Here is a 24,849-nt window from a genome sequence, read left to right on the forward strand (position 1 = left end):
CCACACACTTTAAAGCGGAGTTCCACCCAAAAGTGGAAGTTATTATTATTATACAGTATTTATAAAGCGCCAACAGTTCGCTCAGCGCTGTACATTGTAAAAGGAGACAGAACATGCGACAGTACAATAACAATACAATGCGATACACGAGGGGTTCGAGGGCCCTGCTCTTTCGAGCTTACAATCTAGGAGGGAGGGGATAGTGGTACAGGAGGAGATAGCTGTGGGGGATGGAGTGGTAGGAAGAGTGGAGGAGGTCGGAAATTAGCAGGGGGTGGGGTAGGCTTCCCTGAAGAGGTGGGTTTTCAGGGTGCACCTAAAGGAGAGGAGAGTAGGTGATAGTCTGATGGGTTGGGGCAGGGAGTTCCAGAGGATGGGTGACACCCTGGAGAAATCCTGGAGGCGGGCATGGGAGGAGGACACCAGGGAACTAGAGAGAAGGAGGTCTTGTGAGGAGTGGAGTGTGCGTGTTGGGTGGTACTTGGATATTAGGTCGGTGATGTAATTTGGGGCAGTATGGTGGACAGCTTTGTACTTCAGTGTTAGGATTTTGAATTTAATCCGTTGTGCAATCGGAAGCCAGTGGAGGGATTGGCAGAGGGGGTGGCGGAAACGGAGCGGTTGGTAAGGTGAATGAGTCTGGCTGCCGTATTCAGGATCGACTGAAGCGGGGATAGCCTGTGGTGAGGCAGGCCAGTGAGGAGGGAGTTGCAGTAATCGAGTCATGATATGATGAGGGAGTTGATGAGCAGTTTAGTGGTTTCTGGGGTTTGGAAAGTGTGGATTTTGGCGATGTTGCGGAGGTGGAGTCTGCATGAGTTTGTTAATGATTGGACAATTCCCTTATACCTCTTCATTCTAAAGAAAAACTCCACCCACCCATTCCCACCCCCTTTTCCCCATTCTACTCCCTGATTTTTTTTTTCCTCATCTCCTCGCTCCTCATCCTCCCTATCAAGGCACCCTTCTCTTTTTTCCTTTCTTATTGCCTATTTTTCTTTAAATTCCTCTTTGAAGTTATCCAATTTCTCCCACCTTTCTCTGAATCTCTATCTTCTTCCTGTTGGTAGAGTTCCTCCATCTAGTATACATAGTCAACCCTACTTATCCAATCTTTTCTTTTTGGTATATCCTACTCTTGCCAGAATTTAGGTATCAACCCCTTTGCCACATTTATCAGATGAAATGCCAACGAGTTCTTATATTTTTGTACTGTAGTCTCAGTTTTATGGTATAAGCATGAGCCTGGATCTTTCGGGACCTCAACCTCAGTTATCTCCTGAATTAGATAAATTATTTCTCCCCAATATATCCTCTCCAGCATAAAGGTGATTTATCGATTTGTTGCTTATGTGCCAAACACTTACAATTAATTTCCACCACACTCATGTCTACAGATCCGTGTATTAATGTAAATATTTTCTTTTTCTGTTGCTCTTCGAATGTTATTCCAAGTTCCTGTTCCCATTTCTTCATGTACAAAGGCAACCCACATAATTTCGGTAAGAATTTTATAAATCCGGGAAGTACCATGTTTCCATGTTTTACTTGTATTAAAAAGTTGTTCTAATAAATTTAAATCTGTCATTGGTCTTAAGGACTTAAGGTCTTAAGAGCCGGCGTCATTGGCTCTTTACAGTGACTGGTGATCCGCTGTGTCTCAGGGACACAGCGCATCGCTGAACGCCGTACGCCCCCGAGGGTGTGCACGTGCAGTTAGAGTGAGAAGATGCCATATGACGTCCTCCCAGAACGAGAGAACCACCGCCCTCCCATCATTATCTTATATGGTGGGCGGGAGGCGGTTAAGGATGAGGTCAATTTAATCCCCAGGTATTTTAATTTGCTTTCCCTCCATAAGAATGGAAATTCTCTTTGCAAAATGTTTTTTTTGTTATCAGGACGTTAATATTTAATAGCTCTGATTTTACAGTTACACGATTGATTGCATTGTATGACCACTAGCTGGAGTATGGCGTGGCACATATTCACAGTGTATAGAGAAGTGTGGAATACACAAGCAATTATTCACTTATTTTGGGCAAGGGTAGGAATTTTATCACTGGATGTACCATGTGATCACTGTGATAATGATTTTGATGTACACGCACCAATATAATTTGCGTTTAACGATAATGCACCATGTTTAGTTTATTTGCTTCGAGGTACTAAGAATAGAAGAGGACATATTGGTTTGATGAACATAGAGAATTGATGGAGCACTAAGAACTGGTGGACTATATGAAGATTCTATTAGGGTGTATGGATTCAAATTGAAAAAGCAACATTTATATTGAACATTGGGGCATTTGGTTTATATTCACAGTGACCGATACGGTTTATATTGATCTGTAACTTCCAGGGTAAAAGGATATACTTTAACGGTCTTACAGGCCCAATCTTTTTGTAGGTGGGTGTGGTTTTGTCATATATACCTTCAATAGGTAGGACCTTTAGGATAGCTTGTCACTTTCAAAATTGCCGCCAACCATCACATGGGTAGTGACATGAGTACCTGAAGGGATGCTCTCACCGTCCCCTTCTCCTCCGTTGCCCCTGCCGCCTCCCGCTCCCAGGGATCTGATGCGCATAACCGGCCCATCACCCTTCCTAGGGGCACAGGTCTAGCCTCCTCTGACACTGCCTCCGGCCGCCACCAGGACTCCCGGACTCATAGCCGCGGTGGCGTTCAGCACTGCTCCCACCCAGGCTTCAGGACAGGGCTCCGGACCGTCAGTTCAGGGCAGATTGTGACAGGGCTGCACACATGGATAGCAGGCGCCTTGAGCTCACGCTGCTCACGACGCCATGTTCAGGCCCCTCAACCTTGCGATGCCAGCTCCCACTTCTGGCTCAGTTCGCCGCAACGAAGTGAGATGGAAATTCAGCCCCCTCCTTCCTCTCGCAGTCTCCTGGGAACTTTCACTGGCTCCAGAAGACTGCTGGACCAATCAGGATGCGCAGCACGACTCGTGCACAAGCAGTGGGCACCCAGGTGTGAAGCCGCAAGCTGTCACAGCTTGGTGCCCACAGTTGAGATGCTGGCACTGTAGAGAGAAGGAGAGAAGGGATGGAATGGGTGAGCACATTGGTGGACCCTGGGACAGGTAAGTGTGTGTGTAAAACAAAAACAGCTGGAACTCTGCTTTAAAGAGACTTCAATATGTAAATGGGAACAGAGGAGACACTGGTCGTGATACAGATCTGCCTTTTATTGACTCACTGCTAAACAATGTTTATGTATGTTTCTAGATCTACTCTTTACATATTGTAGCAGAGTGTCTCAGAGGGAGCCTGGAAAAGTCCAATTCTGGATTTACGCATCTTCCAGGCTCCTGTCATACACTTTTAGAGATCTCTATTGTCCAGTTGCACCTCTCTGTTAGGCAATTTAGGATCACTTAAAATGCATAGTAAGTGTTAGAGTCTGAACGAACAGACAAGATATGTCTGTTATAGCTGGACGTTTGGTGGAAAACAAGTTAAACTGTGTCTGTGGAGGCCAACAAGCGATAGGCTTGGACAGCCTGATAGTCAGAATTTTTTTTTTTTTATTGTGTAGTTAGTGCCAGGACATGGCTAGGATTTTGTTTTTGGGACTCTGTTTGCATCACTGTACGGCACTTGTAAATAGACTTAGACATCGCACAAATAAACACACCACTGTTTGCCACTACATCACTGGACTGGTATCTGTGCCTGAAAGTGTGCTCACCCCAGGGAGCTCTATACCTGCTTCCTATCCCCAGCTTACAATATGTATTTCTTCTTTGCTGTTATTTTGTTTTCAGCAAACAGTTTACAAAAAAAAAAACAACTCTTAAATCGGGTTGTGGCAGTGGTCAACGACACTCGGCTCTCTGCTGTTTCACTCCTGGTGTGCTGCAGCAATGGGGAAAGTCTCACTCATCTTGCTGCATTCTCTATTATACAAAAATAAAATTCCTACAGCCAATATGTAACCTCAGTGGGTGGACAGCCTTGGAGCACAAGTGCTAAGATGTTTCCAACAGACTCCTTCAGAACTACCAGATACCAGCTTGTAAGTTAGACACAGTAGGATTTGCCCACATTTTGATCGTTTTGAGTGAACAATCGCTACATTTCAACGTAGGTAAAAAATAAAGAAAAAAAATATTCAGTAGATCATTAAATGTATTTTTACCCATGACCAGCACCTACAGTGGATATAAAAAGTCTACACACCCCTGTTAAAATGTCACGTTTCTGTGATGTAAAAAAATGAGACAAAGAAATAATTTCAGAAAGGTTTCCACCTTTAATGTAACCTATAAACTGTACAACTCAGTTGAACAACAAACTGAAATCTTTTAGGTGGAGAGAAATAAAAATACAAAAGCTAAAATAAATATGGTTGCATAAAAATGTGCACACCCTTAAACTAATACTTTTACACTCCAAATCTGTCAGATTGCGAGGACATCTCCTGTGCACAGCCCTCTTCAGATCACCCCACAGATTTTCGATCAGATTCAGTTCTGGGCTCTGGCTGGGCCATTCCAAAACTTTAATCTTCATCTGGTGAAGCCATTCCTTTGTTGATTTGGATGCATGCTTTGGGTCATTGTCATACTGAGAGAGGAATCTCTCTTCATGTTCAGCTTTCTAGCAGAAGCCTGAAGGTTTTGTGCCAATATTGACTGGTATTTGGAACTGTTCATAATTCCCTCTACCTTGATTAAGACCCCAGTTCCAGCTAAAGAAAAACAGCCCCAAAGCACGATGCTGCCACCACCATGCTTCACTGTGGGTATGGTGTTCTTTTGTGCAGTGTTGTTTTTGCGCCAAACATATCTTTTAGAATTATGGCCAAAAAGTTCAACCTTGGTTTCATCAGACCATAAGACATTTTCCCACAAACTTTTGGGAGACTTCAGATGTGTTTTTGCAAAATTAGCAGGGCTTGGATGTTTTTCTTTGTAAGAAAAGTCTTCCGTCTTGCCACTCTACCCCATAGTCCAGACATATGAAGAATACGGGAGATTGTTGTCACATGTACCACACAGCCAGTACTTGCCAGATATTCCTGCAGCTCCTTTATTGTTGCTGTAGGCCTCTTGGCAGCCTCTCAGACCAGTTGTCTTCTCGTCTTTTCATCAATTTTGGAGGGACGTCCAGTTCTTGGTAATGTCACTGTTGTGCTATATTTTCTCCACTTGATGATGACTGTCTTCACTCTGTTCCATGGTATATTTAATGTCTTGAAAATTCTTTTGTACCCTTCTCCTGATACCTTTTAACAATGAGATCCCTCTGATGCTTTGGAAGCTCTCTGAGGACCATGGCTTTTGCTGTAGGATGTGACTAAGGAAATGTCAGGAAAGACCTACCTGAACAGCTGAACTGTATTTGGGGTTAATCAGAGGCACTTTAAATGACAGCAGGTGTGTACTGACTCCTGTTTAACATGATTTTGAATGTTATTGCTTAATTCTGAACACAGCTACATCCCCAGTTATAAGAGGGAGTGCACACTTATGCAACCACATTATTTTAGTTTTGTATGTTTACTCCCCCCCCTAAAAGATTTCGGTTTGTTTTTCAACTGGGTTGTACAGTTTATAGGTCACATTAAAAGGTGGAAACAGTTCTGAAATTATTTATCTTTGTTTCATTTTTTTACAGCACAGAAACGTGACATTTTAAACAGGGGTGTGTATACTTTTTATATCCACTGTAGATCTTTTCTGATACCAGCCAACTGCAATCCATGGACAACAGCATCCAGGCTAAAAAAAAAAGGAAGAGCAGTATTCTGAGCAAATTGGCTCTAGTGCTTTACACAGCGTCATATGAGACAATGCTTACAGTAGATGTAACCTCATCAGTGTGCTCTTACTTTGTCCAGTCCCACCATAGTCTGCATAGAGGTCCAGGACCTGCATTTCCTGTCTGCCAGTCTTGCTCACAAACTCACCAAAAAGTAAAAAAAAAAACTTATTTCAGTTGTGCATTTAACCATTTTCTGATATTTTAGCTTTTAAATAAACAAATGCTTGCCTGCGGTTTTGTGTATTGGCTCCACGGTAGGTGGTAATATAAACGAGATGGTGAAGTAGATATGAAATATTGCGATTTACATGCAGACAAGGAAGCAATCTGCTACAAAACAACACTCACCTCATCATCAGAGTCATCTGCAAATGCTGAGTGTTTTGGCATAAAAGTATTTTTCTGTTGCAGCTTCTTCGAAAGAATAAGTCCATACCTGTGATGTAGATGAGATAGTTGTAAAATATTTGGAAATCGCTTTAGACTAGAACATAAATAAACCTTTAATTCACTTGCAGTTGCACAATTTCAAAGTTGCATGTTAGTGCGACTTCAGGTTTGCCTTGGAAGACATCTTTGCAACTTCATGCAAGTTGCATCTGAAATCACAAAAAGTAGTGAGGGACTACTTTCAAAATCCGTCGGAGTTGCACCAATTTGCATGGTTCTATTGTAGACATAAGGATGCAACTTGTTATGAGATTTGAAACTGTCAAATCGAAAAACAAGTTGCACTGGTGTGCACCAAGAATTAATGTTTTCTACTGTCAAGGTATTTTCCTGTAAACATAATGCTGAAAATCAGGATACGTGCCAGTCAAATTACAGTAAAGACAGTTGAGAAGTCAATTTTGTAAAAAATAAATAAATAAAATCTAGTCTTCTTGCATTTTATTGATGTCCATATAATCAGTGAACACTAATTTACCAATCTTGCCCGCAATGTGACAGCTAATACCGTGCTTTGCATAAGTATTCACCCCTTCGACCTTACAATATTATGTAGTGTAACAACCTAGAATTGACATGATTTAAAGTTGTATTAAATCCAAAAGCAAACATGTATTTATTTTGCAACGTATCAGTTCTTAGGTATGATCTCTCCATTAGTTTTCTTTTTTTCTTTCTTTCTGTTGCTGTAACTGCTAATGAAGTGTTAGCTGGAGATTGGATTCCATGGTTTTAGTTTGCCCCAAAAAAGAAAAAAATGAATGCAGCCAAATCTAAGGATTGCTAAGCTACAATATAACAGCAGGTAAAATAAGTATTGAACTTGTCACCATTTTTCTCAGTAAAAATATTTCTAAAGGTGCTATTGACATGAAATGTTCACATGTTGGTAACAACCCTTGTAATACATGAATACAAAGAAACCAAAACAAATACGTTCATAAATTAAGTTATGTGTAATAAAATGGAATGACACAGGGAAAACGTATTGAACACGCTAACGGAAATTTATTTAATACTTCATACAAAATCCTTTATTGGTAATGACAGCATCAAGATGCCTCCTGTATAGGGAAACTAGTCGCATGCATTGCTCAGGTGTGATTTTGGCCCATTCTTCCACACAGTCTTCAAATCTTGAAGGCTCCGTTGGCCTCTTCTGTGAACTCTGATCTTTAGTTCTTTCCATAGATTTTCTATTGGATTGAAGTCAGGTGATTGGCTGGGCCATTCTAGCAGCTTTATTTTCTTTCTTTGAAACCAATTGAGAGTTTCCTTAGCTTTGTGTTTGGGATCATTATCTTGCTGAAATATCCACATTCGTTTCATCTTCATCATCCTGGTAGATGGCAGCATATTTTTATCAAGAATGTTTTGGTACATTTTTCCATTCATCCTTCCTTCAAAGACATGACATTTGCCAGTACCATATGTTGAAAACCAACACCACAGCATGACGTTCCCACCTCCATGCTTCACTGTTGGTATCGCGTTTTTGGGGTGATGTGCAGTGCCATTTGACCTTAAAACATGGTGTATATCATGACATCCAAAGAGTTCAATAATGGTCTCATCTGACCAGACTATATTCTCCCAGTATTTCACAGGCTTGTCTAAATTTTGTGCAGCAAACTTTAAACGAGCTTCAACATGCTTTTTCTTCGGCAATGGAGTTCTGCGAGGTGAGCATGCATACAAGCCATAACGGTTGGGTGCATTACTTATTGTTTTCTTTGAAACAATTGTACCTGCTAATTCTAGGTCTTTCTGAAGCTCTCCACAGCTCTTGGACAACTCTTTTCACTCCTCTGTCAGAAATCTTGCGAAGAGCACCTGGTCGTGGCCATTTTATGGTGAAATCATGTTCTTTCCACTTCCGGATTATGGTCCCAACAGTGCTTACTGGAACACTCAGAAGTTTAGAAATTCTTCTGTAATCAATCCCATTATTATGTTTTGCAACAATAAGGTTGCGCAGTTTGTAAAAGAGTTCTTTGGTTTTACTCATCATGAGATGTTTCTTGTGATACCTCAATAATGAAACACCTTATTATAGGCTATCAGTTGAGAATGAACCAACTGATATTAATTTGTACTGACAAGGGGCAGGATTGCTTTCTAATTACTGATATATTTCACCTGGTGTCTTGGCTTTCCATGCTTTTTTGCACCTCTTTTTCTTCATCTGTTCAATTTTTTTTCCCTGTGTCATTCCATTTTATTACACATAAAAATTTCTGAACGCATTTGTTTTGGTTTGTTTGTATGTATGGATTGTTACTGACATGTGGTTAAAGTTTCAGGTCAATAACACCTTTAGAAATATATTTACTGAGAAATATAGTCCCGTGTTCAATACTTATTTTACTCGCTGTATTACATTTTTGATTTTTGGATTTATTGCAGCTTAAATGGGAATTTTGTGTCACTAACTTATACATACTAAGTGCAGTAGTAAATGCTGTATTTAATACAGAAGGATTAAAAACACAAGAATGATAAACAAGCTCATCTGTATAAGGGGTTAACCGCTCCTCACCATCCTGCAGGTACCTCTGGTCACGCCATGGATGTTGGCTGGAATGGCATGGAGCCGTAAATGCAGTGTGGGGAGCTCCCTGATGTGTAGAAGTACAGTGAGGCCAATCCTATACCAGGAAGAGCCCATGCCACCAGTGTGGAATGTACTGGCGGAAATTACATTACCGGAAAAGGTGGAGGGTCAGCTGTACCAGGAACACAGACCGAGAACAGGCTACGGTGCTTGGAGCCTCTAGCTCCTTCTACGGGCCTGATGATACTCATGATAAGTGAAACTTAAATAGGGGAAAATGCTGTCGTCGTGGGACAACAATGCCCAGCAATGATTAAAGGAACAGTGCAATGCTAATACTAAATTCATCTGTTGGGACAATACATAAAAGGGAGCAATCAGAAGAATAAATAACATATATAAATGGCAGTATATGAGCAAGGATGAATACCATGAATAATACTCATGTATATGGACAAAACTCATAACACACAATCTCTCCACCTCCAGTACATCCAACAATTGACCACCTCCCAATCTCTCTCCTTTGCCGAATCGGAATAGAAAGATTAGAACTACACTCTCTCCCAGTACTAATACCAAAAGTGACGACAACACTTCAGTTCAAAGTGAAACTCATATATTACCCAACAATGGATTGCAGAGTATTACCAAGGATCTTGACAACAGTTCCTAGGGAACTGCCACCACTACAATACACCCAGAAGGCCAAACTATATCCACATCTACCTTGGGTAATATAAGGATAGTACCATCTGGGACCACTCGGGATACAGATATCCCACCCAACTTGATGATCGGCCCTGTTCCTAAAGATGCAAAACACCCTACCTCTGATTCTGGTAGCATACCTCCTAACAATTCCGACACTTTTTTAGTGATGTGCCCCCCACCCAACCTCATAAAAAGAAAACACATAGGAGAGGAAGGAGGGCGGGGGGGGGGGGAAGAGGCAGATATAAGAAAAGGAAAAATCAGGAAACTGTAAAGATTTACAACCTGTCCACTCTAGAACTTTCTGCCCACGATATCTCTTTATTAGGTAAAGGCCTATCTTTTGCCCCAATGGTTCAGCCTAACCCATTCCCATTGTTTAAAGATTTAAACAAGTTTGTTTGAGACCTTACTGTAAAGAGATTTTACAACATTAAATCAGCTAAAAATTCATCTCAAACAGATAATGAGACAATATCTCTTGATGACTCAGACTTGCCCATCATAACTTGCTTAGATTTATATATGGAAATTATAGTCATGATGTCGAGTGGCTCACACATCTCCCCACTTCCCCTCCTGTCCAGCAAAGCACTTTGAGACCAAGGTCCATTTTCAATCCCACTCACAATAAAGGACCTTATGTTCAAACTTTCTATCAGGTGGTATATGCTGATTTCATCTGCATGTGTAATCCTGATCCACGCATTTCTCACAAATCCCCCAACCTTAGATAATGTGAAAAAATAGCCCTGAAAAAGCTTACCAACAATTCAGATAGTGTCATCAAGTCTACAGAGAAGGGTGGTGACATCATCATCCAAAATAGAAGAGATTATATAAAAGAGGCCAATAGGTTGCTCTCTAATCATAACACATACCAGAAATTACACCACAATCCTTTACCAGCTTTCTCCAGTGAAGCTATGGTCCTTATTAACTCAACATTGAAGAACAATATCATTACGAACATGAAGGCCTCTTTTTTTGAGAAAGGAGTTCTATCAGAGCCCCTACTTTTATCACCTCTCGAAAATACATAAGGATCTATAAAACCACCCTGCCGCCACATTGTGGCAGCTATGGACAGCGTCACCAGTGGTTTCTCAATATATGTAGATTATTTCTTACAACCACTGGCCCAAAATCTACCCTCTTATATTAAGAGACGGTATACATCTCTTAGACATGCTTCTGCTCTATTGTTGGGAACCCACATACTTATGGGTCTAACTGGATGTTACATCCCTGTATACATCCATCATCCATGAGGTAGACCTCCAAGCCATCCAACATTTTCTAGCGGAGGACCCTCTAATGAACCCAAGACAAGCTCAGTTTATCCTGGAAGCCACCAAGTTTTGTCTACAGCATAACTATTTTGAATTGGAAGGGAACTATTTTCTACAGCAGAATGGCACAGTTATGGGGGCCAATTTTGCCCCCAGCTATGCCAACCTCACCATGGGCTTCTGGGAACACCAATACATAACCAACAATTACCCTTTTGCATCCCATATTGTGTATTATGGGAGATATATAAATGACGTAGTCATATGGGATAGCCCCCCCTCACACTGTTGACACGTTTGTACAATACTGCAATATCAACCACTTAGGATTACCTTTCACCTATGTACAAGACCCTTACGCTCTGGCCTTCTTAGATCTACACCTCTGTCATGATGATGGTAAGATTTTTTAAAAACTATGTCAAGCCCAAGGTTGACAACTCATATATTCATTATCAGAGTTGTCACCACCCCAGGTGGGTTAAAAACATTCCAAAAAGTCAATACTGCTGATTAAGGAACAATTGTACTAGGAAGGTTGATTATATTGTACATGGTGAAATCCTCGCCAAAAAATTATTGGAAAAAGGATAACCCGCCCCACTTATTCAAGACGCGTTTTAGCATTACCAAAAGAAACCAGTCCATAAGTCTGAAAAATTAGTCCTGGAGGAAAATATACAACCCATCCGTTTCACCACTCAATTCCCATGTGGATTATTCTATGTGGGGAGGACCATCAGAACCATACGGAAACACTTTGGTGAGCATAGACGTCTTATAGAAGCGGGATCCGACAAACAGTATCCCTAGACATTTCTCAGAACACCATCAAAAATTCACCACAGGGTTCTCATTATGGATCCTAGAACACATCCCAAAATTACCATCCATGGCAGAGATTTTCAAGCCACCTCCCGTGCTACCTGCCTGTGTAATTAGAAAAAGGGGAGCTGCTATTACCGGACTATATGCCTAGATAGAAAAAAAAATTATATTAAAAACAAAATGGTGTAGCGCTATCCCAAAGAATTCTATGACTTCATCCACATATATGAATCATAATAAACAGTGTAAACCAGTAATGGTTAAAACAAGTGAAAAATATAGAACTGCACATATGTAGTACTGCAAAAGCAAAGGAAAAAAAAAGAAGAAAAAAAGGCACAGACTGACCAGGAAAAAATGGTCAGTGTGATATGTGTACAATATAGAAACGTGAATATAAAAACCTCCCTTAAAAAGATAAGGTGTAAGTGTGCTCCCAAATGTCTGAAAGTGACATCCAAATAGTGCCTTATAAGGACTAGTGCAAAATAATAACGTGAACAAATAAGGAAAAGTGCTGACCGAGGAAAAAAGGTCAGTAGTGAATGAAAACACGATAGTGAATAATTCCAAGCTGTCATAAATGCAGAAGGCTAAAAGTGATATAAGTGAACTCCCAGTTGCCCAAATGGTGGCATCAACATAAGTGACCCTAATAGCTAAATGCACAAATCCGCATGCAATACCACTATCCGTGGGACCAAAAAGGCCATAAATGTTTCCTAAAAATAATTGTGAAATAATGATACTAAACCATGAGAAAGTGACCTCCATATACAACTACTGGAAATAAACTACTGGAGAAATAAAGGGCCCCACTATAATGACCTCCAATCCAATTAATCCCATAAGTGGGAGAAAAACATAAATAATATAAACAACTGGTGTCTAAGGTGTGCAAATACAATCCCCAAGATCAAACAATCCCAATAAATCTACAATAACATAAACGTGACAATGACCACAAATAAAGTCCACGTAAAGAACAAGTCCTAAAGATGTAAAACATATGCAGATATCAGCTGTCTATAAATTGCAGATGCAGGTGGTCGCAGGAAATGAATCCATCACCAGCTAGATTGCCCCCTCACCTCCACACATAGACCACACAGGGCCAATGCGCTAGAAGAATGCACTGAACAAATGCACCTCGAAAATGCCTCTGGTCTTAACTGGGTCTCAGCAATGATGGTGGTATCCCCCCGTTCAGAAATACATTAATCTTGGAGACCAATGACCATTTGGTAGATGGATGGATATTCAACTGTAAACGGAGTCCTTCCATGGTTCAATAAAGGATTTCTCTTCCCTTAAGAGTTCATCCTGATGGTTCAAACAATGTAAGCAGTTTGAAAAGATAAATTGTTCCATGAAGCACACAGGAGGATCTCATTATATATCATGGATGCAGACGTGACAATAGAAGTCCAATGCAGACAGAGAAAACTACTGTGGACTAGAGGAAATAAGACTGGTAGATAGATAAAAAAGGTGTATTTCTCAGAATCGCCTCATACCTCCCTCACACAGACATCCGCCTAGGTTTAGTAGCACTTTAATATTCAATATGATAGTAATTTGCACATTTATGCATTTGGGGACAGGATAGGTGTGTTTATGTATATTTTAATTCACTATGTACCGTTTGTCATGTGTTTTTACAGATATTTTTAATGAGTGTTAATAAAGGATTTATAAGGACATATGTTGTCTATTTTGTTCATCTATATTTTTACCTTTTGAATTAACTGAATTAAAAAACATAGGATTGGTTAGAGCTTTGAATTCATTTTTATGGTCAGTTTTGTATATCCTCGCCTTGTAAAACAACCCATTCAGTTTAATATTGGAATGAAACATTTGTATGTGCGTATATATATATATATATATACATATATATATATATATATATATATATATATATATATATGTGTGTGTGTGTAAATGCGTACACTCCTTTTGAAAAGTAAGATTTTAACCAATATCTCAATGAACACAAGAACAATTTCCAAACTTATTCCAAAACTGAGTTTTTTAGAACATTTGTTTATCTCATTACATGAAAGTAAGGTTAAAAATATAAACTTGTATTACAAAATTTTCAGGTTTTACTCTAATTAGTTGATGCAAACATGAATACTCCCCACAACAAAAACTACTACATCTAGTATTTTGTATGACCTCCATGATTTGTAAGGACAGCACCAAGTCTTCTAGGCATGGAATGAACGAGTTGGCAACATATTGCAATATCTATCTTTTTCCATTGTTTAAGGCCACTGAATCCTCTTCTTTAGAAATGCAACAGTGGCCTTAGATATGTGTTTGGATCATTGTCATGTGCATGATGACTAAGGGCACAGAGTGATGGTAGCTTCTTCTCTTTCAATATAGAGCAGTACATCTGTGAATCCATGATACCATTAATGAAATGCAGCTCCCTGACACCAGCAGCACTCATGCAGCCCCACAGAAGGACACTGCCACTACCATGTTTGACTGTAGGCACCATGCATGCAGAGTCCCAGTAGTCGTCTTTTTCAGCATGGGACCTGGCAAATTCTAGGCGGGCTTTTTTGTGCATGGGCTTTAAAAGAGGCTTCCTTTGCAGATGACACCAATGCATCCCATTCCTCTGCAATGTACGCCGTATTGTGTCATGGGAAACAATCACTCCAGTGTGGCTTTCAACTTCTTTAGCTAACTGCAGTGAACTTGCATGGCAATTTTATTCAACCCTTCTCATCAGAAGATGCTCCTGTTGATTTGTTAACTTCCTTGGACAGCCTGGATGTCTCTGTGAGATGGTTGCAGTTCCATCTTTCTTAAATTTTTGTATCACTTTTGCTACAGTATTCTGATACTGATAAGTAAGCTTTGCTGACCTTCTTGTAGCCTTCACATTTCTTGTGTAATGAAATTATTTTCTCTCTCAGGCCTTGTGACATTTCTCTTCTAGTGGTGCCATTGCTGACAGCATGAAATGGGAAGGGGTTTTCTTTGTAAAGCAACGCCCTTTTATAATCAACTGTCTGCTGGACACTTGTTTAATGCATAATTAGACTCACGTGTAGTTGAATTCTTGTTATTTAGGATTTTGTTGACTAAAATTTAGCTTTGCTCCTAAGACTTTCATCGGGGTGTATTCACTTTTGCAACATGGTCTTCAATGAATTTGTTAGTTAAATAACTTTTTGTCTGTGCAAATTAACTGCTTCCCGACCGCCCAATAGCAGAAATACTGCTACAAGGTGGCACGGTGTGCAAAATCACGTATATATACATGATTCTGCATATCCGGGTAGGGGGTGCGCACAAAAGGTTCAACCTTGCTTTCATCAGACCAGAACACATTTTGCCACATGCTTTTGGGAGACTTTAGATGTGTTTTTGCAACATTTAGCCGGGCTTGGATGTTTTTCTTCATAAGAAAAGGCTTCCGTCTTGACACTCTACTCCATACTATCCCTCTTGTATTGAACTGTATTGTTGCTGTATTGTCTCCCGTTATATTGTAAAGTGCTGAGCAAACTGTTGGCTCTATATAAATCCTGTATAATAATATAATAATAATAGTCCAGACATATTGCTGTAGGCCTCTTGGCATCCTCCCAGACCAATTTTCTTCTCTCTTTTACAGTAGGATGCAACTATATATATTTTTTCTTTTTCCCCTTTTTATGAGTGATCACATACTCTTTGTTCCCAGCTGCAAAAGGAGCTTTGAGAGCTCAGGGAGGCGAAACAGGACACTGATCTTCCCAGTGAATGGCGGAGGGAGGGGGCATGTCAGCATAAGCCTGATCCTTGGATTAGCTCCCAGTACAGCCAAAAAACTGACCATCTATGCCCTCATGCCTAGTGTGGCCAGTTATAATAGGAAAGCAGAGGGACTGGCAGAAACACCAGGGATTTCACACAAAGAAGGCAATACAAAGAGAACAGGATACTTTTTCATACAAGTACATGACACAGCAGGCACATACCAGGAATATGAAATGTTGGGTTTACATATTCTCTAATGCAGGGCAAGGTTGGTTTCAAGACATGCCTAGGTCTACTGGGAGGCCATGCTCTGGTTTAGGCAAAGTAAGCAAGTTTACATGCCTAAATCCTCAGGCTGGGAAACATATGATACTGTGCACAATTAAGAATTCCTAGTTCAAATATACTTCGTATTATAATAGTGGGGATAGCTGTAGGGGCTCACTTTGAGTCTTAGGCTTGACGCTGAATTTTGCAAACTCTTGTGTATATTGTAGCTGGCATTCCAGTTCAACTTAAAACAAAAATGTCTTGGTATCTAATGAATGTGCAATTCTCCATGATTCTATGCAAACATTCCCACAAACGCTAAACTCCCTGGCTTACCCGTTATATGCCTGCAGATATTGATGTGAATAATGATATTGTGCTGAAAGCCACTTAACTGGATGAGAACAGGGTAAGTGGGACCAGAGCTCCTTGGACATCCTCTCCTTTTGCTCCATTTCCTTCACCCTCCAACACCAATACTTCCTTCTCCTCTCTTCAGCTAATCTTTTTGCTCCCCTTTTTAGGTATTTTATTCTATAGATCTGATATACTGAATCTGGTTTAGACTTCGGAGTTCGTCTTGAACATTAAGCCATGACCACTCCAAGCTACAATCAAGCTACGTAAGGCAAGGCAAGCCAAGAGTAACTGTACAGGACATGCTATTTTATTAACCTCACTTGCACTTTGCCTTGTCAATGACCAAACCCATACTGTATTTTGCTCTAGTATGTTGCTTTAAAACCTAATAAAAATGGTTTGTAAAAGAAAAGCAGTTTTCAAAAATCCCTGCATTCAGATCTCTTCTGAAGTTGCTGTGAATGTGCAGGCTCTTTTGTATAATGTATCGCTTTGTCATATCAATCACATCAAGAAACCCCTGTTTATAGAAAGAGTTTTATAGGAATGTATTCAGTTCATTAGTAATATCATCATTTATTTATAAAAGTCTCGACATTTTCATCAGCACTAAAACTTTGTGTTACAGATAACACAAGAGGTTTAAGCTTCTCCTTTGACAGCGCAAAGAACATATTCCATATACTAAGTGAGAGAAGCAAGCTTCATAATCCCATAGAATAGACAGAGACAGGTCTGCATAGGGTCTTGGCCTCCACTGTCATGTATGCAGTTTATTCAGCAAAAAGCATACCTGCCATACACATGACCATTAAAAGACACATTTCCTTTTAGCAACATTTCTATCTAAAATAGCTGCCTAACCCAACACTGAAATGGGCTAATTACTAAGCTGCATCGTGTTCTTGTTACTTTATTTCAAAATAATGTTCTCATCAAATACTAGGCTAAAATAGTTTTTATTTTTAAATTAACCATTGCACGCTTCTATGGTGCATTCAAAAAGTATTCAGACTCCTTTCACTTTTTTCAATTTTGTTGTGTTGCTACCTGATACTGCAGTTATTTAAATTCATTTTTTCTCAATAATCTTCAGTCAGTACCCCATAATGACAAAATGAAAACCAAAAACAAATGTTTGCAAATGTGTGAAAGAGGAAAATCTGAAAATGTCTCTTAGATTGTAAGCTCCAAGGAGCAGGGCCCTCCTATCCCTCTTGTATTGAACTGTATTGTTACTGTATTGTCTCCCGTTATATTGTAAAGCACTGAGCAAACTGTTGGCACTATATAAATCCTGTATAATAATAATAATAATAATAATAAATGTCACATTGGAATAAGTATTCAGACCCTTTACAACAACACTTGCTGAGATGTTTCTACACCTTGACTGGAGTCGCACTGTAGAAAAGTAATTTGATTGGACATGATTTGGAAAGGCACACACCTCTCTATGAGGCTGCATTCATATCTAAGCGTCGTGTTTTTTCGTGTTTGATATTTTATGCGTTTTAGTACAGAGTTTTTAAAGCATTTTTGAGCTTTGGCATTTTTTTAATAGCCAATAGAGAAAAATATCATCGGTTTCATCAATTGTTGCTAGGTTTTTCAGCTTTTCCATCAGCCTTTAATTTTTTTATTATTATTAGGTAGGGTTAGAGTTAGGGGTTAGGTGTTAGGATTAGGGGTTAAGCTTAGGGTAAAGAGTTAGGTGTTAGAGTTGAGAGTTAGAGTTAGGTGTTTGGGTTAGGGGGTAATATTTTATTTATTGTCTTCTTTATTTTTTATTTTAGGGTTGGGGTGTTTATTTTTTATTATTATTAACATATTTATTTTTTGTTAGGGTGTTAATGTAATTATATTACTAAGTTTGGGGGGGGGGGGGTTAAAGGGGTAAAGTTAGAGGTTAATTATTATTTATTATTACATTCAGTTATTCATTTATGTATTATTTATGATTATTTTTATTTGTGTATTTATTTTATTTAACATTTATTCATTTTTTTTTTTTACGTTTTTTCATTTGAACAGAAAAACACTCCAAAAACATTCAACAAAACGTGCAAAAACACTCAACAATGCACGAATGGCATGTTTCCATTAATTTCAATGGAATTAAAAAGATATTTATTATTACATATTATTAATTTATTTTATTGATTATTTTTATTCATTTGTGTATTTATTTTATTTAACAATTATTTATTCATTTATTATAATTTTTTTTTACATTTTTCATTTGAGCAGAAAAAGGCTCCAAAAACATGCAAAAACACTCAGCAATGCGTGTTTCCATTCACTTCTATTGAATTAAAAAAATGAGCAAATCTGCCTGATGTGAGTGACAAAAAAGCGTCAGAACTTTTCTGAGCTTCAGGTGACTTGGAGTGAAGATGTGAACCATCTCTACTGAGAATAAATAATTTTTTTCCCCTTAATTGTTTTGGAGCTTAGAACTACATATCACACAGGTGTGAATAGGGCCTGAAAGGTCTCACAGCTGATAATGCATACAGTATCAGAAAAAAAGATCAAAAGGAACTGCATGCAGAGCTCAGAGACAGGATTACTGTAAGGCAGAGATCTGGTGAAGGCTACAAAAAAATTCTGCTGCACTGAAGACTCCAAAGAGCATAGTGGCCTCCATAAATCTCAAATGGAAAAAAGTTTGGCACAACCAGGACTCTTGCAACAGCTGGTAGCCCAGCCAAACTGAGCAATTGCGGGAGAAGAGCCTTAGTACTCAAGGTGACCAAGAACCCAATGGTCACTCTGACTGAGCTCCAGGGATCCTTAGTGAAGATGGGAGAAAGTTCCAGAAGGATGACCATCACTGCAGCCCTCCACTGATCTGGGCTTTATGGCAGACTTGCTAGACAGAAACTTAGTGTGCAAACTTCAAGCACATGAAAGCTTGCTTGGAGTTTGCAAAAAAGTGCCTGAAGGACTCTCAGACTGTTAGGAACAAGATTCTCTGGTTTGATTAAACCAAGATTGAACAGTTTGGTCTCAAACATTATGTCTAGAGGAAGCAAGGCAACACTCATCACCTGCCCAATAACATCCCCACAGTGAAGCATAGTGGTGGCAGCATTATGTTGTGGGGTGTTTATGGCAGCAGGAAATAGGAGACAAGTCAGGGTTGAGGGAAAGCAGGATGTAGCAAAGTACACAAATATCCTCAATGAAAAGTGCTCATAACTGCAGAATGTACTGAATGTTCACCTTCCAACATGACAACGATCCCAAGCACAGAGCCATGACAACACAGCAGTGGTTTAGGGACAACTCTGTGAATATCCTAGAGTGGCCTAGCCGGAATTGAACATCTCTGTAGAGACCTGAAAATGGCTGTCCACTGATGGTCCCCATCCAGCCTGACTTGAGAGGATTTGCAAAGAATGGCAGAAAATTCTCCAATCCAAGTCTGCAAACCATGTTGCATTATACCCAAAAAGACCTGAGGCTGTAATTACTACCAAAGATGCTTCAACAAAGGACTGAGTAAAGGGCCTGAATAAAATGTTATTAAACCCAGGACCGTGCATTCACTATATCCGGCCTCCTGAAAGTCTGTTATTTTTCAACAGAACAAGCTCTCTTGCAAGTATCAGAGGGTTGAGACAAACCATTTACCACTGACAGAGGGCTTACAATGATCAGCTTTAAGTTATTCATTTAAAACCTTTATACCAAAAGAAAACAAAAAACTGTTGCTGCAACTGTTTGTATAACTGAAGTATGAGCTGGAATTTGGCTTCAATTTGTTAGCACAACTAAACCCCCTAGTACATCTTACACTTCCTCCAGACCGACAATGCTGCTGTCCAAATGTGCCCCTTTGCTTCTTCATCCAGAGTGGCGGCATTCTAATACAGGAAATGTTTTGCTGGCCAGATCACAGGCACAAAGAGAAGGTAAAAAAGCCTAAAAAAGAACATTAATACAGCCACCACGTCTAAGGCTTGCTAAGCTACAATAAATTACATCTTTAGGTCTGGGTTTAATATCAGCTTAAAGGCAGGCACTGTAAGTACTTGACTTTGTATTGGCCTTTTTACAGCAGATCACAGACAAGGAGGGGGGAGAAGCAGCACGAGGAGCCAGTCAGTTAAGCCTGGTACACATGGGCAGAAAAAAAAAAATGGATTTAGCACACACACACACACCCCCCAAGTGTGTTTGGGTGCCAGTTAAAATGAACACGTGATAGCTGTAAACATGTAATGTGGTAACGTGCACTTTATCACAATAAATCACACTGGAAAGGTGAGTGGGCCCTAAGCATCTAACACTCGCATGAGTCATGTTTCTTGTACCCCTACTCATCAGCTGTTTTTGAAGCCCCAAAAAGATGCTAGGGTGTTTTACTAAGGGCCTATTCATACCTATTCAGTGTGGTGTGGTGCAACAATATGGCATTACAGAAAAGCACGCTACAGAGACATTTCTTTTCAAGTGCACCCCAACACAGTAAGGCAACACCAAAAATGGTGCTGGTCTGTTTTCCTTAATGTTTTGGTGTCACCAGTCCATATATCTAAATGGGCTTCTGTAACACAATGCAAAACAGTAATTGTATTAATTAATGCAACTCACCAGGATGCCAAGGTCTGAATGAGCCCTAAAGCATCCCTCCGATCATGAAGGATTACTAGGTGAAGTCATTAAGGCAGTATTAGAAACAGCCACGAGCTTGTTTGTGTAGCCAGGCAGAGCTATAAAATCATTCCAGTTAGTGCCATAGGGACTCTAATGCATATTTACGCAGTGTACATAAAATATATTTTGATAGTATTCATTCTTAGAATCAATCTAGGCTAACTTGTACAGCTGAACACTATATATATTTTTTTCCATTTGTGGGGAGTATGAGAAAAGTAGTACTGTGGGCGTGCTCACTGGAAAGACCTATTCTTACTTTCTACCCCGAGGACCAGTAGGTACCCAGACAGTGGTCTAACTGTTCACCAAACTTTCACTAAAAGAAAAAACAAATTAATAATCCTCATGTTCAGGAGACTGAGAAAGTATTGAAGCGAGTGATTCACTATGACAGCCAGAGTTAGCATTTTCAGGAGGAGGTCAGCAATAGCAACTTCCATGTGCATCTTACGGTAGGTTTACCTTACATGAAAATGCTTCATGTATGAAAACCAGTACACAGTATAAGCCATAATACTATAATTAGTTTCAAGAAACTGTGTAGTATGAGATGTACTCTGTCACTACTTACTGTTTTCCTGGAGCAGCCATCTTGATTACTTCTTATGCATGTATCCTGCTGGGGAAAAAAAACAAATCGAATGTGAAACATGCTTTACATTTTTCAGTTCGGAAACAACAGATATAGGAGGTAAATTCTCAGGATACTTGGATGCTGGAATTTGCCTATCTCCGAGTGGAATGATAAAGAAAAAAAGTGGGAATGAGAAAAGGAAAAAAGAAGGGAATATTTGTTAGTTCGGAATCCAAGGGATGGGGCAAGAGAGGATCATGTCTACACATTTACTAAAACTGGAGAGTACAAAATCTGGTGCAGCTGCGCATAGAAACCAATCAGCTCCCAGTATTTTTTCTGTCAAAGATTAATTGAACAAGCTGGAGCGAGGAGCTAATCTGCTACCATACACAGCTGCACCAGATCTAGCACTCTCCAATTTTAGTAAATCAACCCCAATGTGTCAGCACAGCTACTTAAAGGATAAGTTCACCGTTTGTAACATGTTACATCCATATTCAGGGTGTAACATGTTACGAACGGACCGCCCCAGCTCCCTGTTGTGACAGCTAACAGGATCTTCTCCCCGCTAGCTGTCACAATTTTAAAAAAATGCAGCAGAGTGGGGCTTAGCCTGCCCGCGTCATGCATACGTGGTGTTCTGTAAATGAATGAACTACAAGTCCCAACAGCCTTTCCGGCTGCCGGCTTGTAGTTCTTAATAAACTACCACGGTTCTATGGAACGCCATGGTAGTTCATTGATTCTTCCTGTCAGTATACCTGCTTGTCTGTACATCACGTAAGGACAAGCAGATTTACTGACAGATCTGCAGAAGTCCTGCATGGCACTAGGGATCTGCTGATCGCTGATGCAATGCTTTAAAGACTCCAGAAACAAAAAATAATAAATCCACGTTTTTTTTACCTGCAAAAAAATGTGCATGTATTATTTTTTGTCAAATGGTGAACTTATCCTTTAAAGACTTTACCAGGAAAGAGTGTAATGATGGTGACAATGCAAGAGTAAAACTTGCAGACTGGGACAGAGAGTTGTCACCACAGTACAAAAAGTGCAAACAAGAACCTTCATTACAGGATCACCAGGTGTTATTTTACAGAAAGCTGAAAATTTTAGGGGATTGATAAAAATGTTTGGAGGTACAATTACATGCTGATCGCTGGTATGAGGTTGTAGTAATTGGGCTTAGCTCTACTTTAAAGTGTAGTTTATGCTGTATTTTAAAGTGATATTAAAGGCAATTTAAAAAAAACAAACATACTTATCTGCTCTGTGCAGTGGTTTTGCACAGAGCAGCTCCTCTTTTCGGGTCCCCCATCAGCGCTCCTGGCCCCTTCCTCCTGCCGAGTGTTCCCAGAGCAAGCAGTTTGCTATGGGGGCACCCTCGCAGGCTCACTCTGGAGCTGCTGCTCTGCATGTCCATTCACACACAGAGATGCGGCTCGGCCCTGCCCCCCTCTCTCCTTACTGGTTCACTGGCTGTGAGGAGGGAGTCTCCGGAGAGCTAAGGCTCTGGTGTATTTTGCCGGATCACAATAGGAGCGGCTACACACAGAAAGTTTTTTTACCTTTATGCATGAAGGTAAAAAACCTTGAGCCTTTACAACCACTTTAAAATGTACATATCAATAAAAATTTTTGAACCAGAAGAACAACTTAAAGTGTCTAATTTCACCTCATGGCTGGCAGATAAGACTGTTATATTTCAACATACTTTAACAGAACAAGCTATACTACAGATGCAGCAGTTAGAGGGTTGAGAAAACTATTTAACACTGACAGAAGTGCCTAAAATGATCAGCTTTTATTCATTTTTGTAAATCCTTTATCCCACAAGAGAAAAAGTGCTGCTGTAACTGTTTAAAAACTGTTGGCTGGAATTTGGCTTTAATCTGTTAGTCACAGGGATACGCGATTTGTATCACCGGGACATGTAGTTCTGGGTGCCGGGCAGGTAGTTTTTGTTTACATTTAGCCCTGCTGCAGGGAAGCAGTAGGGCTTGTCAGGTGGAGGCATTCGTGCTTCCACACATGGTGAGAAAGTGACACCCCCCCGCTATGTACCCCAGGCTCCGCTTGCCCATCTGCAGGCCCAGATCGATATTCGTGGGCACTGCCAGTTTAGACGCTGCATGTCTCATTAAAGAGAACCAATCACCAAAAAAGCATCACATAGGGGACTTTGTATTGTATAAAAAAGTTACACCCAAGCACATAAAATCCCCCCCCCCAAAAAAAAGAAATTTGGGGGCCCTGGCAGTGAAAGAGCTAAGGGATAAGCTCACCTTTGGGAACAAGTTACATGTTCCACCCCTTTTCATGGTGGAACATGTAACGTTCCCACTCCTGCAGCGACTTGGTGATCCGAGCCCTCTGTGTGACAGCAGTACGGGGAGAAGTTCCCTGTACCAGCGTTAACTTTTTGAAAAGAGGAAGGCTATGAGAGCTCCGCCCACACAGCTGCGTCATTCATTCAGGGTTCTGTGAATGAAACAATTACAAGTACCGGCATCCATTAGAGATGTCAGCTTGTAGTTCTCAATGAACTACCATGGCGCTGATTGGTGCAGTGCTTTCCAGACACCTAAAAAAATAAAATAGTAAATGCATATTTTTTTACCTGCAAAAAATGTGCACTTGTTATTTTTTTAGATGACAAAGGTTGTCAGAAAATGTAGTTTTCCCATCCCCAGAATAATGTGAACGAGTGACGCGAATGGGCAGGCGGAGCCCTGCTCGGCCACGTTTTTTTTAAATTGTGACAACTAACGGGGAGAAGATCCACCACTAGCTGTCACAACAGGGATTGGGGAGGGTGGTCCGTTTGTAACATGTTATACCCTGAATATAAGGGGGGGGGGGGGGGGGTTGTGCAAAGTAGACAGTCAGTCACTGCTCAGAGTGGCTGTGAGAACTAAGCGGTCATGTGATCGCCGACAGAGGACAGATGCAGCATCCACTTAGGTAAGTATAATTAAAAAAAAAAAAAAAAGCAATCCCGCACTTCTCTTTTAAGGGGAGCAGTTGGGGGGGAGGTAAAATGTTATCTCAACCACCTAGTTTTACCACCTGGTCACAAGTGTAAACGAGCCCTAAGAGTGGTAGAGAATATAAGAGGGTGGGGATGGTTTGACGCTCTGCAGTTCCCACTGTTTATATTTTTTTCTCTTTTAACCCCTTAACGTCGCCTCTTTGTGGCCCTATAGCTGGCTTTAATGCCTGGATGGCAGCGCAGCTTCTATATGATCATGTAATCGCGATTGGCTCTTACAGTGGTCACTTGATTGGAAGCCTATCCTGCTGCCTCCAGATCAGAAGCCTTGACCGAATGCTGTAGGTGACAGCTCAGTCAGTGTACTCGGCGCAGTCAGGGAATGCACAACCTCAAGCTGCTGCGGACGCTTATGTGTAGTGAATGGGTGTTAAAGCCCATAGATGAAGTACACAGTGAGCAAGGGATCAAATACTATTAAAGTGTCCAGGGCTGCTGTTAGAAACCATGGGGCCTCATACAACAAACCTGACAGCAACCCCCCCCCCCCCCAAAAAAAAACAACAGTTTACTATGCTTCATTTAT

General features: G+C 40.3%; 1 protein-coding gene across 2 annotated transcripts in view; it reads right to left on the minus strand.

The window, feature by feature from the left end:
- NSRP1 (nuclear speckle splicing regulatory protein 1) overlaps positions 1–24,849 on the minus strand; it is a 111,399-nt gene that overhangs the window by 85,526 nt on the left and 1,024 nt on the right. The window contains exons 2-3 of one of the 2 annotated variants that reach the window (XM_089683043.1): positions 21,266–21,313; positions 6,142–6,229 (exon numbers count right to left, since the gene is read on the minus strand). In XM_089683043.1, coding sequence (XP_089539169.1) covers positions 6,142–6,229; positions 21,266–21,285 — 108 coding nt within the window. In that variant the 5' untranslated portion in view covers positions 21,286–21,313. The remainder of the gene's footprint in view (positions 1–6,141; positions 6,230–21,265; positions 21,314–24,849) is intronic. The other variant, XM_089683044.1, reaches the window with a different exon arrangement.

This window comes from Staurois parvus, unplaced genomic scaffold (genome assembly GCF_062004578.1).
Source record: "Staurois parvus isolate SC_StPar_1 unplaced genomic scaffold, SC_StPar_1.0 ptg000299l, whole genome shotgun sequence".
NCBI classification, from domain to species: Eukaryota; Metazoa; Chordata; class Amphibia; order Anura; family Ranidae; genus Staurois; species Staurois parvus.